Source organism: Ptychodera flava, unplaced genomic scaffold (assembly GCF_041260155.1).
Source record: "Ptychodera flava strain L36383 unplaced genomic scaffold, AS_Pfla_20210202 Scaffold_46__1_contigs__length_1169225_pilon, whole genome shotgun sequence".
Classification (NCBI taxonomy): domain Eukaryota; kingdom Metazoa; phylum Hemichordata; class Enteropneusta; family Ptychoderidae; genus Ptychodera; species Ptychodera flava.
This window is the reverse complement of record NW_027248368.1, coordinates 29,945-48,790: the sequence shown is the minus strand read 5'-3', so window position 1 is coordinate 48,790 and position 18,846 is coordinate 29,945. Positions and strand designations below refer to the sequence as shown.

The 18,846-nt window shown below is 38.8% G+C and overlaps 1 protein-coding gene across 1 annotated transcript; it reads right to left on the bottom strand.

Moving 5' to 3' along the window:
* Positions 1–104: 104 nt before the first annotated feature.
* On the bottom strand, positions 105–18,821 carry LOC139128259 (glycine--tRNA ligase-like). Its single transcript, XM_070694070.1, has 16 exons — positions 18,537–18,821; positions 16,484–16,585; positions 15,653–15,755; positions 14,995–15,136; positions 14,319–14,407; positions 13,721–13,943; positions 13,248–13,397; positions 12,242–12,404; positions 9,442–9,606; positions 8,850–8,957; positions 7,663–7,808; positions 6,344–6,429; positions 5,822–5,931; positions 2,389–2,482; positions 1,520–1,707; positions 105–979 (listed from the first exon to the last, which is right to left on the bottom strand). The coding sequence occupies exons 1-16, from the start codon at positions 18,603–18,605 to the stop codon at positions 866–868; spliced, it is 2,052 nt and encodes a 683-aa protein (XP_070550171.1). The 5' UTR covers positions 18,606–18,821; the 3' UTR covers positions 105–865.
* Between the last annotated feature and the right edge of the window lie 25 nt (positions 18,822–18,846).

Below are 18,846 nucleotides of genomic sequence, written 5' to 3'. Positions count from 1 at the left end.
TGCCAATATTTTGGATCAAGAATATCCAACTTTCAATGAAGCTGACTTCAGCGTTAAACAAAGGAGACAAATCTTTACAACAAAAGCACTCAGAGACCAATGTCTTCAGTTTTATAATCTTAAAAAGATTTTATTTCTAGCAGTTCATAGTTACATAGTGATATTCATCAAGCTTGCAGCTACTGAAATTACTCAGAATGGAAAAGGGTCAATCATAACATTATGAAATTTATAGACATACTCTCTCATTCAGGCATGGTCAGTTAAAAAGTGATGGTCATTTCTTACCAGGGTATTGTCTAGTTTACTGCATGTGATCAAGACTTTCTGTAATACTGACTCTGAGTAGAAACCCCTAATGGCTTGTGGGTAAAATAATTGTTTGTGAACAAGGAAGTTAAGCACAGGCACACCGAACAACCTGCACTGTATCCCATGTAAGCCTTATATCCCTATCAGCCTGTGTGGTGTTCCTTTTCTAAACAGAGAAGTAGAGTAGTGCCAAATTTTGCTAGTCAATGCAGGAATATTCCATGGGGACAGGTGACAAGATACATACACTGGTGGAGATAGACAATGGTAGCATGGCAAATGTCAGCAGAAAATGAGGTTTACGGTTGCATCAAATATTACAGTCCTTGTTTCTGTTAAACTGCAGCCCATCACTGTTTCAATGATGTCACCGGAGTTACACTGATGGAAAAGAATCTTAATTTTGATTGACACTTTAGAAGAAAATTTGTCATAGTGACACAGATGTCTCTCCCAACCCCCTCAACGTATGGTATCTTGACAAAGTTTATCTGGTCTACTGCGTTCATAAATGTTCAAGAATAGATGAAGATTGTGGAGATGAGCAATAGCTCTAAGACTTGGTCACAGACTCCTGTCCTTCAAAACGTGGATATTTATTCGTCACTTCCTCCCATGTGATCCGTCCTGTGGCCAAGTCACTGACCACACCTGGTAACTCGGATAGCTGCAAGGGACAAATAAAGTGGTTATCACATTTTTCAACTGTTCGGTATACATTTGATAGTAAGTATATTACATGTATTAAAGAAGTATGAATCAATTTGCCATGATATTTACTACAAACTTTTTCTACAATTTACCACATTACTTTTTTGTGAAAAGTTAGTTAACTTTACGACATTTCCACCCTCATCTAACAAGTTACCTTTGCTTGTCACATGACTATTACAACACAGAAAGGTAGAAATGGTAGCAAGATTAGTGTTAGCTCATGTCGTTTAATCTATCAGCTGCAGCTAAACACTGTTTATGTATTGCCATGTAGTAGGCAAAGCAAACCATGAAGTTTCAACGTACTTTTGCACAAACAGGAAAAAATCCAAATTTGAGTTCTCAATTTACTTTTTTGCTTTCTTCCAAATTTTTCAATCACGGCATCTTTATTAAATTGTGGTTTCTACAGACTGATGTCTTAACAAAGACAATCACCACAGCCGGAAAGATCATAAGACCAAAACCAAGTTCAATTGTCACAGCTACTCACTGGAGCCCGTATCTGATCCATACTGTCCCTTTCTCGAAGTGTAGCTGTGTTTGGTTCTTTCAGACTGTCAAAGTCTATGGTCACACCAAATGGTATGGCTATTTCATCAGTTCTTGCATAGCGACGGCCAATAGATCCTGAACTGTCATCAACCCTGTGGGAGACTCCTGCTTTAGACATTTCAGACGCTGTAAAGAAGAACAAGCAGAAATTATTGTTACGGCCATTCGACTAAGTATTCATATATCATACCAATACTTTAAATAATTTAATTATTCTACTGTCATTCTCAAATTTACTAAGAAGCAAACAAACTTGCTGAATTAAGATTTCAACTTGAAGACCAGTCAACTTTTAGTAGCTATGAGACTATTGTATACTAGTTCTGGTGCACTCACCATAACAGCTGGGAATGTATTGATATTCGTGTGTGATTACTATAAGTATCACCAGGTACAAACTACATGATCATTACTAGAATAATATATTCCGTGTGGTCAAGGCTACTCTCGCTCAATGAAAGAAATGAACACTTTAACCCTTTCACCCCCAGTTCCCTGTGTACAGGTCCAACTTTACCATAGAAAACAATGGATTTGGGACAAACCATGGTGGTGAAGGGTTAAAGGTGAGATCTCAGCTGGAAGTTTGAAATACTGAAAGAAAGACATCTCTATTGGTATACAGGGTCTGCTGACAGAGGTACTAACTTTGCTCAGTGATGTCAATTGCTAGGTAACTTTGAGAGTAACAACAACCTTAGCCGTTTCTCTTTGCTGGAACTTGGGTTTACCATCAATTATCATATTGGTTGTACAAGGGGACAGACACTAGAAGCACTGCAAAGTGTAAGAAAATAATCAACTTACCTAGCTTCTGTACAAATGGCCTGAATTGTTCATTGTTACTCAAAGGTAGAATTGAACATTTGAGAGGCGAGATCTCAGCTGGAAGCTTGAAATACTGAAAGACAATACATCTCCATTGTTAGCCATGCCTGTCTTTCTTTTTAGCAGACAATATTGACCATATAATGCTTTATTTCCTAAATGTATGCATTTATTTGTGCAAAGTGTATTACAGAGCGGGCAAGGACAGATAATTGAGATTTGCTTGTTTCCAGACATCATGCGTCTATTTTATTGTTCTGGACTATAAAATGTTGCTGCCAACTGCATAAAGTTTATGATTTAGGTACGAAGTACCCAACCTAATCTAGCAATTACTCTACATGCGGGAGTATCTTGTCAAACTCTTTCTTTGCCACTCTGTAATGTGGATTTGTTGAATGTACAAATCAACTTATAATGAGTCATTATCAATGGTGAATATTCATTGGACTCAAGTCCTGTATTTAACACAGATATCGAAAGAGTACAAATACTGCACACAAACACTACTTGCAAATGAATAGATGTTGGTTTTGTTGAAGTTATTGGTAATGAAGGTGCCACTCTGAACAAGATTAGTCACCCTGCATTTTCTTTTATTTGATTGTACAAGTCAAATCGATCTTTCTATTCTTCATGTATTGTCATGCAAGGGTATGACCGGAGTTTCCTGTTGTTGACCAACAGGGGGTTACGAGTTCATGAGTTCATTTGTTGCAATACATAATCAAAACACAATAAAGCCACTCTGGGGGTGCTAATTTATCAACAATTGAGTAACATAAAGGGTCCTGTATAGAAATCTGGGAATCACAACCAAGTTAATATATAGGTCCATGCATCAAAATCTAATGTCAGTTGAAGGGTCCTTAAAATAGCACCAATGTTAAGTTGATTGGATAATGAATCAGATAGGTTCAGTTGAGTTGTGCCAGGTTCCATGCATCCAAACCTGTGTTGTTAAGTGGCCTACACATGCAAACTTAGGTTAAAAGCTGAGGGGTCCCATGCGTTGAAATCCACATACCCTAACACTCATCTTTGGTCATCACCTTTCCTCACTGCATAGTTGTGTTAAGTTAAGTGGCCTACACATGCAAACTTACAATAAGCTAAGGGGTCCCACCATTGAAATCTACATAACCTAAACGCTTACCCCTCTTTGGTCATCACCTTCCCTCACTACATAGTTGTGTTAAGTTAAGTGGCCTACACATGCACACTTACATTAAGCTGAGGGGTCCCACACATTGAAATCCACATAACTTAAACGCTTACCCCTCTTTGGTCATCACCTTCCCTCACTGCATAGTTGTGTTAAGTTAAGTGGCCTACACACGCACACTTACATTAAGCTGAGGGGTCCCACACATTGAAATCCACATAACCTAAACGCTTACCCCTCTTTGGTCATCACCTTCCCTCACTGCATAGTTGTGTTAAGTTAAGTGGCCTACACCTGCACACTTACATTAAGCTGAGGGGTCCCACACATTGAAATCCACATAACTTAAACGCTTACCCCTCTTTGGTCATCACCTTCCCTCACTACATAGTTGTGTTAAGTTAAGTGGCCTACACATGCACACTTACATTCAGCTGAAGGGTCCCACACATTAAATCCACATAACCTAAACGCTTACCCTCTTTGGTCATCACCTTCCCTCACTGCATAGTTGTGTTAAGTTAAGTGGCCTACACATGCACACTTACAATAAGCTGAGAGGTCCCACACATTGAAATCCACATAACTTAAACGCTTACCCCTCTTTGGTCATCACCTTCCCTCACTGCATAGTTGTGTTAAGTTAAGTGGCCTACACATGCACACTTACATTAAGCTGAGGGGTCCCACACATTGAAATTCACATAACCTAACCGCTTACCCCTCTTTGGTCATCACCTTCCCTCACTGCATAGTTGTGTTAAGTTAAGTGGCCTACACATGCACACTTACATTAAGCTGAGGGGTCCCACACATTGAAATCCACATAACCTAAACGCTTACCCCTCTTTGGTCATCACCTTCCCTCACTGCATAGTTGTGTTTAAGTTAAGTGGCCTACACCTGCACACTTACATTAAGCTGAGGGGTCCCACACATTGAAATCCACATGACCTAAACGCTTACCCCTCTTTGGTCATCACCTTCCCTCACTGCATAGTTGTGTTAAGTTAAGTGGCCGACACATGCACACTTACATTAAGCTGAGGGGCCCACACATTGAAATCCACATAACTTAAACGCTTACCCCTCTTTGGTCATCACCTTCCCTCACTGCATAGTTGTGTTAAAGGTCTGGTGAAATGGTCCCGTTCGTGTGACAGAATATCTGCCAGGGGTCAATACTATTACACTCGCAACAGAATTGCAACCTAAAAGTACGCGCAAGTGTTAATTTTTTTATATTTCTATGCGCGGCTTTCATGGGGTCATTTTGCGACACTCAGGTCACGCCCACAGCGAGGATCATGGTTGGCCATCGCGGTCCTCGTGGTCCGGTATTTTACCCGTTGTTCTTCAATTGAATCGCCGTCCCAACGACGCGTTCCGTGTTGCTGTCGATTTGTATCATGGAGGACTCTACCTCCCGGGCTCTACCTCCATGATTGTATCGCGATCTCTACGTTCCGTGTTGTTGTTCGTTTTAATGGAAGTCTCAACGTTCAGTGTAGCTGTTCATGAAACTGATTTGCATCACGGTCCCCAACCTTCCGTGTGCATTTTAATCACGGTCCCATTTACGTTTTAAGTTACTGTGGATTTGCATTGCGGTCCCGTTGTTGTAGACTAGTGCATTTTAATTAATTAATGGCAGTCACAACGTTCAGTGTTGGTGTTCATGCAGTTGACTTGCATTGCGGTCCCACCTTTTGTGTAGCGAGTAGCGAGGCAGGCTCAGCCGAGGGACTGTGGCCGATCGTACGAACCAGAAGAGACAAGCACATTACAACACGACGGGAACTTGAAAGATTACAGTTGAGCCGTTCATGTTCTTGCCGCTGTCACAGCCACCAAAAGAACAACGTCTTCCCATAGTGAAGGAGGACACTGTCCTGATCATGTAAGCCGAAACCCTAGAAGTTACCCCCCGTGGGGAGCTTACGGAGGTGTGAAATACTTTACTTCCCGTTATGAGATACGGCGTCGGGCAAACTTTGGAAAGCCGAAAAAAGTCGACTGGAGAGGCTCGGGGGACACGCCCACATTGCATTTTTCTTTTCCATATTTCATAATCACGCGCTAAACGAAAAAAGAAATGAACGTAACTGTCTTGTAGACCATCAACTGTATTTCTGTCATTTTGCTACATGGCATTTCACAGACCTTTAAGTTAAGTGCCTACACATGCACACTTACATTAAGCTGAGGGGTCCCACACATTGAAATCCACATAACCTAAACGCTTACCCCTCTTTGGTCATCACCTTCCCTCACTGCATAGTTGTGTTCCAAGACAGAATACATCAAACGACCGATTCCAAACGACGGCTCTATGACTGACGGCGTGATTTCTTCAACTGCAGAATAAAAAAAGGTAAATTTGTAAATAGACTCCATCACTTTAATTTCTTCAGGGAAGAGATAGGGAAAGGATGTAAAGACTTGAAAACTCTCCCGCTTTGGAGTGGTAAAGAGCACAGGAATCATCAGTCAAAACTTCATATATCATTTCACAAATTCCTCACATCATATTGTTTTTCAAATAAAACAAGTGTCCTATAAAATGACTCACGCAATGTGTTTACAAGAACATTTCAGGAGCAGACTACAGCTAGCATCCAACCGGTATAGAAAGCATACACTGACAAAATCAAGCAAAGAACATTTGCTGTTCTCACTTTTTCCAGATAGGAAAGACACAAGTACATTTGTTCTTGACAAGACTAAATTCAGAAAGTTCTATTTTAATGGGATCAAAGTCTACCTTACCATGTATTTTCTTGTCATATCTCTTGATATTCACCATGTCAGGTTTGATTGAAACTGACTTGCCGTCAATTTTGTAACTCATCTCCCTGTGTGTCCATAGAAACATGATCAATTAGTCATTAACCTGTACATCTAAGTAGATAAGATGCTGTTCAGAAACAACCACATCTTGATGTTGCCTGAAATTATGATCAAATTGCTGACTGAAATGTTCTATAGAACAACTTATTATAATTTAGATTTCCAGAGTTGTGGGAGAGATGTGGGAACTAAACTGTCAATTTAGAGTTGATCAAATGATGTAAAGTTGCATTTATTGATCAAAATCAGAGCAACTTAACTGCCATGAATTTTTTTCTAAGCTTTAGAACAATGTTTTGTCATGGAATATTCCAGAATTCCAATTAACAATTTACAGTTGGATGTGGTAACTAAACTGTCAATTTGCTCTGCTGCCTGATAGTCAAATATTTCTACCAAGATTAGCAGAGAAAAGTGATTGTTATAGCCTTGTAGTGAGGAGATTGATATCATATCAATGATGACATCATCTGTGACGATAAAGGCATATCATATCAATGATTTGTGATGATCAACACATTTTTTCCATCAAGTCATGTGACTATGACATCATGTAATATCAACAACAATGATGACATCATCCATACAATCATGATATCAATGACATCATTGACACATCAATAACATCTGTGATGATTTAAGTGTATCCAAAAATGGCATTTGTAGCAGCTGAAGCACGAGAATACACATCCTTTGGATTTCACAGCACATGTTACGTTCACTTTTCTATTGTGTACAGAGTGTTGTGATCAAAACTTCATGATAGCGATGGTAATAATGCTGGCCACTACTGGCAAAGTAAAATCAAGACATATATGCCACACCATGTCGTTGGAAACTTGAAATGTGTAAAAATTTTCCTTCATAAGAAATGTATTAAAATGTTCCATCCCCTTGAAAGATTTTTCGTTGAAGTTGAGTAATACGTAGTTATGGTATTTTCCTATGTGGACATGTACAATATAGTACAGTATACGAGATCAGCCTGCACAGGCATAGGTGTAGGTAAGTTAAGGCATCATACTGACTTCATTGATTTTTCCATGTTGCATACTTTAGTTTTGAGGGGAAGGGATGGGTCTCGACCGAAATGAAGGAATTACGTCAGCTAAAATTATCGACAGTTTCTGACAAAACAGATTCCTAAACTGGTTTTCTATTTCCAGTGAAGAGAACTCCACACAGTAGTGCTGATACCACAATTGGTGTATGGAACAAAATCAGCAAAATGATCTCACCCATTTGCATTCAATGCAGATTCTAACTCTTGCACATCACATTCATTAAAATTGGAGAGGAATTCCATGATGGCCTTGGCGTCCTTCTTGAATTCCTTCCCTATGATGTTCTTCTGTGGTTGTGCCTCGACGACCTCAACTACTTTGTGTGCAAACTAAGGAAACTATACCACATAGATTGTGAAAAAACATACTGTAACAACATGCTACCTATCTTACACGACCTGGTGAAAAAATTATGTGGGTCTAACTCTCTTAAAGATCCATTAGCTGTAACTTTGGTCATTTTTTAAATTTTGTTTGTTCTGTGTATCATCTGCAGTTTCTGGTTTGAATCCCTGAACCATGGAGAAATTCCTAATATTTAGCTCATAAATATACCCTATATGAGTATAATCTGCAGGTCCAGACCAGAATACATTTATCAACAATAACATGGTCCATTTCACATATACAGGCCGTGTTGGCAAGCAGGATACCGGGCATTGGTCATGATGATCGGATTATAGTAAAATTCTGTAGTTGATACATTGAAACAGAGTAGTGAAAATTTAGTCAAAAGTTACAGCTAATGTCCCTTTAATTGGTCATGTTAATTCTATTGTTACCATGAAAGTCAGATCTTACTTGATATTTTTCATGTCCTTTGCTCTCCTGCTCACAAAGTTACACAAACCTGTGAGCTGAGTAGAGTAAAGTTTCAATCTAGCCTCATTGATGAAAAGATTGATATCATATGAGTCAATGATATCATCTGTGCGTAAGGCTGCAATTTAAACGTGTTATCTGGAAACAGTATTTTTGACATCAATGAAATGATCTAAAGTTTCTGAAAGCTGAGTATGTCTACTTTCTTGCTGTTTGATTTGTAAAGAAAACACTTACTGATGCTTCTTAACAGCCTGAAGATTAAGTCAAATCCTGACGAATGAAAACCAGGTCAGAGAACACAGATAGGTACTAGGCTTTGAAATCTGAATTAATCCTCTTTCTCTCAAGTGGTATTTATTTCTATGGTTTGTCTATGGAGAAACCCCCTTCACTATCAAATTATGGTACAACCCTATTGCTTTCTGTGGAATAGTTGACCCTTTACACTTTGAAATGGGGGATGAGGTGGTTCAACTGCACTGAAAATATTACATGAAATAGAATAAGGAAACACAAATGACAACTGGAAAGGATATAGGTTCTGGAAGTCTCTTCTCTGCTACAAGTGGTACTTTGGTAGACTTGGTATGCTGCTTGAGATCATAACATGAACGATCTGCACATCCAACACACTCTATCCAACCCTGCAGTAAACGAAAACTTTGGAGAATTGACCAACACAACTACAAAGTCCCTGCAAGACTTCACAGTACTGAGATTTGAATAATATGCAACATCCATCAGTACATGTTAGTGACAACATACATCATTTTCACTGTATTTGTCATTGAACTGTATGTATATAGACATGGATATTGATTTTGTATAATTATCTAGGAAATGGCTCTCGTTTTGTACCAAATTTTATCAACATGTGAAAGTTTCTATGAAACTAATCTGATGCAATGTTCTGTACCACTTTGACCACACACTCATTGAAATTTGAATGCAGTATTTCCCCAAATGTAATGGCTTCAGAGATTCCCATATGGGAGCCCATCAGACAGCATGGAATCTGAAATTTCTCATGTAACGGCTAATCACACATTGTGATTCATTTCATACTTCCCATGTGACAACCAGTCAGGCAGATTCACATGACGATAGATCAGAAAGATTTCTACTCACATATGATGTCTTGCATTCAGCGTCCCAGCAATCACAAGCATAGTGAGCCATCTCATTTTCCAGATGCTGACGGAATCTAAACTTTTCATGTCTAACTCCAATTTTCATGCAGAATAGATAAATACGCCCCATGAAGTATCCTAGAACATTGTTGGCAATTATGCCCTGCAAATAAAAGTTGACATCTTTTAAGTTAACCATTTAAAGATTTCAGTGGCATTAACCACTGGAAGACAATAATTCTGTATACAAGAAAACGGGTCTTAATATCTGCTCTCTCTTTCTTCATGGTGCATTTTGATTTCTCCGCAAAAAGTCAACTAAAAGAATCGTATACAAACGTTCAGATCACAGAACAAAATCATCAATTTACTGATAGTTGAAGTTTAACACCTTTGCAGCCCAGCTCATTTGCATAACAATGTACAGTGGAGACCAGAACTCCCCACTCAAAAATTAAAATATTCTGTAATCATTAACAGTGTATTGTTTATTCCAAATTTGTAAAAAAGTGGCTCAAAACTGACTACAGCAACCTGAAATTATTTTAAAGCTTATAAAATTTCCTTTCCAATGATATATTGCTTATGGGGAATTCAAGAAAATTTCTTGACACTTTTCCTCATCAAATGAAGCTGGCAGCTGATTTATTGCGCAGTTTTACACTTTCCTTTTCAGGTAAGAAGTCCCAGATGAAATAAAAATAAACAAAACACATAATTGAGTGTTTCTTCTTTTTTTTACATGATGTTATTTTGAAAATCAATGTTTTTCTAATTTTGCAATTGTTGTAGCATCATAGAGACGAGAATTTGCCGTACATATTATTATATATCATCAACCAGCTTGTGCAAATTTCATGGCACATTGAGGAAATGTTTGCATCATTTTTAAACGTATTATAAAGTAAAAGTAATATCGAACACAAAATTATCAAATTTACAACAAAAAAAAGTATTTATTTATAAAGTGTCTTTAATTCAAAAAAATGAGGGTACGATAGTTCTCTTTTTGGCGCCTGTACCGTGTACGTCCGCCTTTCTTTCCAATAAATTCTGGGGATCGAAGCTCAGACAGTATCCGCTAAGGGGACAAGTAAGCATCTAAACTTTGAAATACTACTTGACTGGCTTGGCTTGCATGTACTGCATCATATGGCCTTTGAATTTTATTATAGCCTAATCAATCGACAGCTGGCAAAATGACCGTAATTTGCGGGAAAAGAAAATTGAACGTCTGAGGTCAAGATGAGGTCGAACTTTGAACGTACGATCATGCACGGTTGAGGTCACCGGCGGGCACATCGAGTTCATTATCATTGACATGAAAATACTTCTGATATCGGTTTTTGGCATTACTTTTGCGATCCCCGGTACTTGTAATGTGTCCTCTGTTGACCAGTAGTCATTTACATCTGGCATGGTGTGAATTTCGATCAAATATTTTGCTATGAATGCCCGCATTTCATCAACCTTCGTCTCATACCAGTACTGGTTTACGTCGGCGCCGGGCCATCGACACAGAGTCGCGTAGTGGTTGATTTCATCAACAACTTGTTGACGGAAAGGTGGCGGAATTAACAGAAAAAATAATCTAACAGCTGAGCTCCGATGCCTAAACTATGATAAGAAACAGATTCAGCGACCAGAAAATTCAGAAGATCGAAATTTTGTACCACGAGGCGACCCTGTGAGATCTCACACTATTTATCGGGCGCTTCCGGTTATAGTTTGCATGCAGCATGTACTTGCCGTAGCGCTGCATCGATCTCACCTACGTCAATGTCACTCACTGTTTCTACGTTTTGAAAACGGATGAGCTCCGACACCTAAACGATGCTAAGGGCCAGATTCAGCGACCAGAAAATTCGGAAGATCGAAATTTTATACCATGGGACGACGATGGATCTCACGCAAGATATCGGGCGCTTCCGGTTACAGTTTGAAGTCCTAAAACTGGAGTATTTGCCGTAGCGCTGCATCGATCTCGCCAACGTCTATGTCACTCACTGTGTCTACGTCTGAAAAGCCTTCAAATTCCTCCTTTTCGTCATTGTCAAGGAAAATTCTCATGATTTAGGTATTCGAGCGACCGACATCCGCGATTTTTCAGTGAGGGTTGACGCTACGGCAGGACGTAAACAAAAATTTAAAATTCAAACTTAGCGACGCGTCTGAGAAAACATCGATCGATTTTGTGCAAAAACTTTTAATGGCAACCTGTATATTTATGAGCGGGAAAATGTAGCCTAACATGTGCTTAGTACGTCATCAGAAAATGATGATACGTTCATCACGGAAAACCGTTACGTTTCCCGCATTTTCAAATCGACCCGGAAGTCTGGAATGTTCGGGCGCTTTCGGGCGCTTTGGCCGCACCCCCATAGGGCGTTTGAGGGCGCTCTGGACTGCAAAGGGTTAAAAAGACCTAACCAGTTAAAATTGCGCACACTTGGTTGGACGATTTTATATAACAAGATAGTACAAGGAATCAGCACATGCTGTTCTATTCTTTCTGTTTCTATAAAATTATTCATCATAGATTGCCCATTTGCAGAAAATGGATAGATCTCAAGACTTCTCACATCTGATCACTTAAAATCTGTGAGATGCATTCTGTGTCAGAGCTGCCAAAGTTAATCAGAGTACTCTGAGTGTGAGTGTGCCCCATCCACCACAGAAAGGCAAATAAGCTGAGATTTTCCAAACATCTATCCCCTTTATACAGATAACCCCAAAAAGTTACAAACAAAAGCTGATACTGACACAAACAGTGGTAATGAACTTGAATCCAACCTCACCTGTGAAACAGCCTCTCCTAGTGTCATTTCCTTTGCTCCTTCACCTGCCATCTGTCCACGGGATGAGTACAAACTAACTTTGACGTCTGCAACATCACTAAACTTTGGATGGTTCTTTTCATTGGGATCTACAAAATGTTCAATTTCTGCCATTGCAAACTCCCTAGGTATAGGAACATTAATCAACAGTTAAGTGACTCCCCAGGACATACATAAAGATAGTACCAATTGACTGTGCATACCCATCGTTCAGATTGGTGTAAAACCAGTAGACTAGGGGAATGTTTTCAGGAGCATGAAGTTATATGGCAAATTATATTAATGGCTTTGGTAGCTGATCGTAATATAAAAATTTATACTTTTCAGTATTACATACACATTTGTCAAAAATATCAGTCGGCAACTCATTTAACCCTTATATTGCCAAGTTCATTTTTCACCATCAGGTCAAGTTGGTTAAAACTAGCAAAACACAACATGTCCCATTTGATGCATTTTAACAAAAGAAATGAACATTTGAAGGCTCCTGAAAACATGGATACTGTACACATGATTTTCACAGACTAAAGCCGCTATAACAAACCAAGCCAAGTGGATGAAATACTCTAGGTTTTGGCTCAATACTGCTTTTTACCGACTTTGCAGATGGGCAAATGATACTGTCTGGCAAAAAAGGGTTTAGACTGTGGTAATAATAATATTTACTCCTGTGCAAACGGGGATATTTGCACATAAATCATTATGATCAGATACCCTGAAAGAGGTTGCAACGTATTTGACCCATCCCTGACTTTTTGTGTTAACTTTGACTCTGTATAATGCTACATTATTTATGTGTATTGATATTGGACACACAGAAATTTCACAATATTCCTAAACTGACTCAGAGAGTTTAGAAATCTCAAAAGTTAGACAGTAAACTCTACAGGTACTACATATGAAAGACTTTAAAAAGTTTTACTTTCAATTACTATCCATCTTTTCATTCAGGATATTGCTTACCCACCTTACTCTTATAAGTCCGGATCTCGGGGAGATTTCATTACGGAATGCATTCCCAATCTGTGCGGAGGCAAAGGGAAGCTTCCCTTGGTTGAATTCCAGGAGTCGCTTGAAATTGACGAAGATGCCTTGTGCCGTTTCCGGTCTTAAAAACCTGGATGGGTTACAAAAAGAAAGGGACATCATGTTCCTGGTTTTGTATTTCTTTCGTAGGACATCTCTCTCAATTCAATTCTTTTCAAATCAATGTTAAATATCAGATACTTGGTTAAAATGACAAAAAGTAATCACTCCAAATCTTGCTAATTTTTGCAAATAATTCTCACCTAAAAGATATGTAAAATCACATCTTTCAGGTACAGCCTTTTAACCAACAACTGACAAAACACTGAAATTGACCTATGACCTTTGTCCTGCAGGTCAATTCACCCTGATTTTCCACTCTGCAGAGATATCTGTGATTTTCAACCTACTCACCCTGGAATATTTCCTGCTGGGCCGATCGATGTACTGAACATCAAATTGAACTCTATTGGGTCACTGAGGTCATTGCCAGTAACTGGGGACTTGACATCGTACAGCTTGAACTTTTGACCCAACTCTTCCTGGCTGAAATTATCGGCTTCCCTGATCACTTGTTCGCACTCCTGCCTCTTCTCTGGCGTGATTTTCTTATCCATGAGTAGCTTTTCCATGTGAGCTGAATAAAACGAAGTCATTCATTTTCAAAGTGGCGTAGTAAGATGTGCAAGACTTTTTGTAACATCTCATTCTAATGCAAATATCAGCTTTTGATTCAGAAATTATATAGGAATTTCAAAATTCGATGGGTCTTGAAATATAATATAATGCAGTCATCATCTGTTTTTCTTAAAATTTAGTAAAATTAATGCATAATTACAGGTCAAATATTGATAATACAAGAGAGATGAACATAAGAATTAATGGACGTCTTATCACACTTCAGCATATTATGCTGTCAAGCTATTGGCCTGAAGATTGGTTGATGCTGATATTTGTTGACTGACAACTGATCATGGATGATTGAAAGCCGCTTCCCAATGAAAGCACTCACCTTCAAGAAGATGGTCAGCCCTAAAACACTCTCCTGTCTTCACATCTTTGACCATAAAATCAGCAAATCTTTCAACATGTCCAGAAGCTCTGAACAGAAATACAATTACAAGATAGCATTACAATCACATGGACGATTCCACACATTATTTTTTAATCTTCCATGTTTGTAAACTTGACACATCCGGCATCAATTTCAGAATACAAATTGTAGTTTACAGACACAGACATTACAGGATGGGCACAAGTTGAAATGGAACAGACTGTAACTACCATGACTTTTGAAGAATTTCGGTTATATCTTGTGTGTGATGATTACTAGCAGATACAGATTCTGTACAAAGAACAGACTTTAACAGAACAGTACACAATTTACAGAGTGCACTGCCTTTAACCCTTTCACCAGCATGGTTTAGCCCAAACCTATTCCTCATCAAAGTTGAAAGTGGACCTGTTTATTGGGTATTGAGGATGAACAGGTTAGTGCAACACTGGTAATAAAGCATTCACAATGTCAGAAGGCAAAGATCTGAAGAAGTACAGTTCCTTTACCATTTCTCTAAATCACCCTAACTAATTTTTTTTTAAATTAAGGAAGTTAAAACTAAACACAAGATAGCTGGAAGTGGGTGAAAGGATTGTAGGAAACTACTGAAGATTTATTTCTTCATTCTCACCTGAGTACTGGTTCTGGAGTCAACATGGCACAGTCTACTTCCAGCATACCCTCTTCAATAATAAAGTGCTTCCTCCACAAGTTCAGTATATTTGTTTTCATTGCACAGCCCATGGGACCAAAATCAAACAGGCCAGTAACACCTTCATGTTCAAATGATATTAAAGAACATGATTAGGTAAGTAAGTAACTGTTCTAAATTCTGTTACATTCAACGACAAAGAGATGCACACAAATTTTGATAAAAACAGTCAAGAGAAACTGCAAACCTATGGGAGTTTTTGCCCAAAACGGGACGTTATATATCTAGACTGTGTGTAGTATTCCCTAACTTTGACTCGGTCATCACCAAGTTTATGGAAGGAAACATTGTGTGTAGTAGCTGGTGACATCCTACAATAAAGTACCGTACCTCATTTGCATTTCAAAGAGTGAAATAACCATTTGCTCAGCAAAAGTATATTTGCTAAGAAATACTTTTCAAAGCACTTTACAAGATATCAACTTTCTAATGCAATGTCACTACTAACACCTGGTATGCAAATGAGTTGATAAAATGATACCAATGGTAGATTGATTAATTCTCATAGTTTTCAAATTTCTTTCACCATCACCAAGCTCAATAATGCTAGTATGATTCATCTACTCATTTGCTTTACCTCCATATATTGCAAAAGAGTTGTCATAAAAAAATCTCCTTTTCAGCAAGTCCTCCATTTTCAGCCGATCAAATTTCTCTTCTTTGGCTTGAAAGGCCAGTTCCTTAATGCCATAAGAAAGGAAAAAGAAAGGATGTCATTTTCATAAGAAATTATTGACATCTATTTCTAACAAACTAGCGTATGTTGAATTCTTTATTCAATATGTGATGTGTAATTCTAAACCCAATACTAATTTTCCTACGATAAAAAGTTTGAAATAGAACTACTGTAACCTACAGATGTCCAGCTTAAAGATTTGTTTGTTGTCACTAGTACGACTTCTGCAATACACATACTCTATACTGACAAATATCCACAGGAGATATATTCCTGTTTAAGGTAGTTTCCTGCTCGAAAATGAAAGCTTTAAACTTTTATCAAGCAAACCTACAACAATTCTCTTTCAAAATCAAGAATTGAGAATTGAGGGCCATCGTGTAGATTTTGGTACTAGTGAAACATACTACTTACTGTTTACGGACATTTAAAATTGAAAATGGCAGCATCCCTGTGTTAACTCTATCCGGCAAAATAAAATTCCCGATTTTCACAAATCAAGTCAGTGAAAAATTTCTTCAAAGTTCAATCCATACACTTCAAAATGAGAAGCCATGTGACAAGCAAAAATAATATTGTAAAAGTTATAGAGTCCAAATATCTGTCCCCGAGGCCCATCGACGTTAAGGCTTTCATCTATAAATATTTAACAGATAACTACAAATCTCACTTAGTCCATCTCTACCGGCTTCTATTAATTCTCTGCAAAAACAACAAAACAGAGATTACTACCTTATCTTCCAATGCTTTCCTTCTGGCTTTCAATTCAACCACTGCTTTTTTGATGTCAACTTCAGCAGCTTTTTCTTCCTTCATTTTACGAACAAGGTTGCCCTGGAGTATGAAAGAAATAGTTTATCATCTACATGAATGCTAAGTACCTCTTCTTGTTAAATTACATGATGATTTTCATAACTACTGTAATTATTTTTTGGACAATGTCATCATGGGTGACCAAATCTGTGGTTTGCGCCCTCAGTTTTATTCACAAATGCATGTGTGCCATAAAGAATGCATGATGGAAATAGGAAACACAACTGCAGGAGAATTGGACTCATGATGATATTGGTAAATAAACTATCAAATACTGAGTGGCTTTGCTTTGCCCTGTTACATTTGTCTTGGCTGAAAGTCAAGGGTGGGGGGGGACTCTTGAAAAAGTCTGAACTTACTGTATCAAGGTCTACTGGGATTGTCCTACAGAAACTTAGAAGTTTGTTCAAAGCCCAGGAAAAGCAAGTTTTTCAAAATTTCAGAAAAAGCAATCGCTCCTTATTTAAAGCTATCTAGGCAGAATTTACTCTGTATCTAATCCATGGTTTTTGTAGGAAGAGAGGTATAAGTATTCCATGACAATTAAACCTTTTCCTGCCGGGTGTGTTCCATGTCAATCCTGCCAAGATGAAGGAAGACAGAACTGACTTTCCCCTTCATGGCAGTGTCTCATATACAAGACTGTGTAATGTGCTTGTGCTGAGCTTGGTAGTTTGACTCTTAACAAAATCCAGCCAAACATGGCGCGTATCACTAAACTTGGCTGCCTGTTATTTTGACTGACACTTTTGAATTCCATTGACTTGGCAGGATAACAACCCTTGAATGCCAGCTACTAGGCACTCTGGAAATCAGTGCAATTTCCGCTGACTTTGAAGGATTAGGGTTTTAGTGCTCAAGAACACTGTGCTCTAAATTATCCTGATATTCAATGATACACACATTCTGTGTGCCTTGAGAAAATTTTACATACATCAAGATGAAAAATCACTGATATTAGGAAAACTTAAAATTTTATATAATTCCTCAGCTGTCAGATCAAAATAGTTTGGTTAAGTTTTAATGCGAGTGGTACACTGTTCAATTTCAAGATTTGGCAGGAATACACCTGGTACCATAGAGCTCCATGTTGGTACACATTACCTCAATTAAAGCAATACACAGAGGAACTTTGGGTGAAGAATGAAGAGACGAATCATCTGCTAGGCCTGAACAGCCAGACATTAAAAGGGATGAGTTGCATCAAGAATTCAGATCATGACACATGTCAAATTTCGACAAATGTATCTCCATCAATTGATGGTGCTAAGGTTAACTTACATGTAAGTGAAGGTGAAAATGACATTGGGTGTGGAGGTCCCGACCCGGTCGCGCAATTTGTTTGCACTTGACGTCATCATTGCATGTTGAATATTACTGTAGTTGAACTCTCTCACACGAAAATGTAGCTCTGCGTGGCAGGGCTGTGTGTTACCGGCGTTATACGACCCCCCACCGTATAACGCCGGTATCACACAGCCCTGTCAAGCAGAGCTATAAACGAAAATGTAGCCCTGCGAGTATGGCGAGAATGTCCGGCTTGACTACGCCGCGGAGTTGGGAGGCGGCGTAGCCAAAGCTGGACACTCTCGCCATACTCAGGGCTAACGGAAAATTGGGAAATGGAGCGCAAAATCATGTACAACATTATAATAAGAGTGTCTTTCGTGTGTAAACAACGGGATGTGACTACAACCATGGAGGTGACACCTCAATGGTGCGGCAAAATTTTACAAATGTAGGTAAATAATGGATAATTGACAGATGGGACATCCGTGCTGTACACCATATACACATGGAACTTCAGTTCAACCATACGGTCAATCAGCAATGAAGCCCTTCGACCTCCCTAGATGGACATGCGTCGTGCGCACACACATGCTCGTTAACGAAAGCAAAAGACGGAATTATGCAATTAAATGAACCAATAAAATACACCAAAAGATCAGAAGTTACAGCCATAATCACATACTTGCTCTTGGACCGCCACCCTCAAGGGGGCCAGGATTTCTTCCACGTTTGCAGCGTCGACTCCAGACATCTTCAAATAGTCGTCCCCGTACCGTATTTTCAACGTCCTCAGCCTCTCTCTGGCCTTTTTTGAACCCCAATGTGAAGGTAACTGGTCCCCTGATATGCAGTATTACTGAATTGTCGATGTGTCAATCGTCTTGATACTACACACAGGATTTCTGATGCAATAAGGGCTACACGCATATCATTTCCATAGCCTTGCTGTCCATATGTTGAACCCGGCAAAATCCCACATGGCGACCTAGCTG

Excerpts from the sequence above, each read along its gene's own strand:
- LOC139128259 (XM_070694070.1), bottom strand. The coding sequence starts at position 18,605 with ATGTCTGGAGTCGACGCTGCAAACGTGGAAGAAATCCTGGCCCCCTTG. Across the intron at positions 12,405-13,247 it reads TCCGGACTTATAAGAGTAAG|GGAGTTTGCAATGGCAGAAA; the intron begins GTGGGTAAGCAA and ends TCCTATACCTAG. Across the intron at positions 8,958-9,441 it reads CTGAATGCAAGACATCATAT|GGTTGGATAGAGTGTGTTGG; the intron begins GTGAGTAGAAAT and ends CGTTTACTGCAG.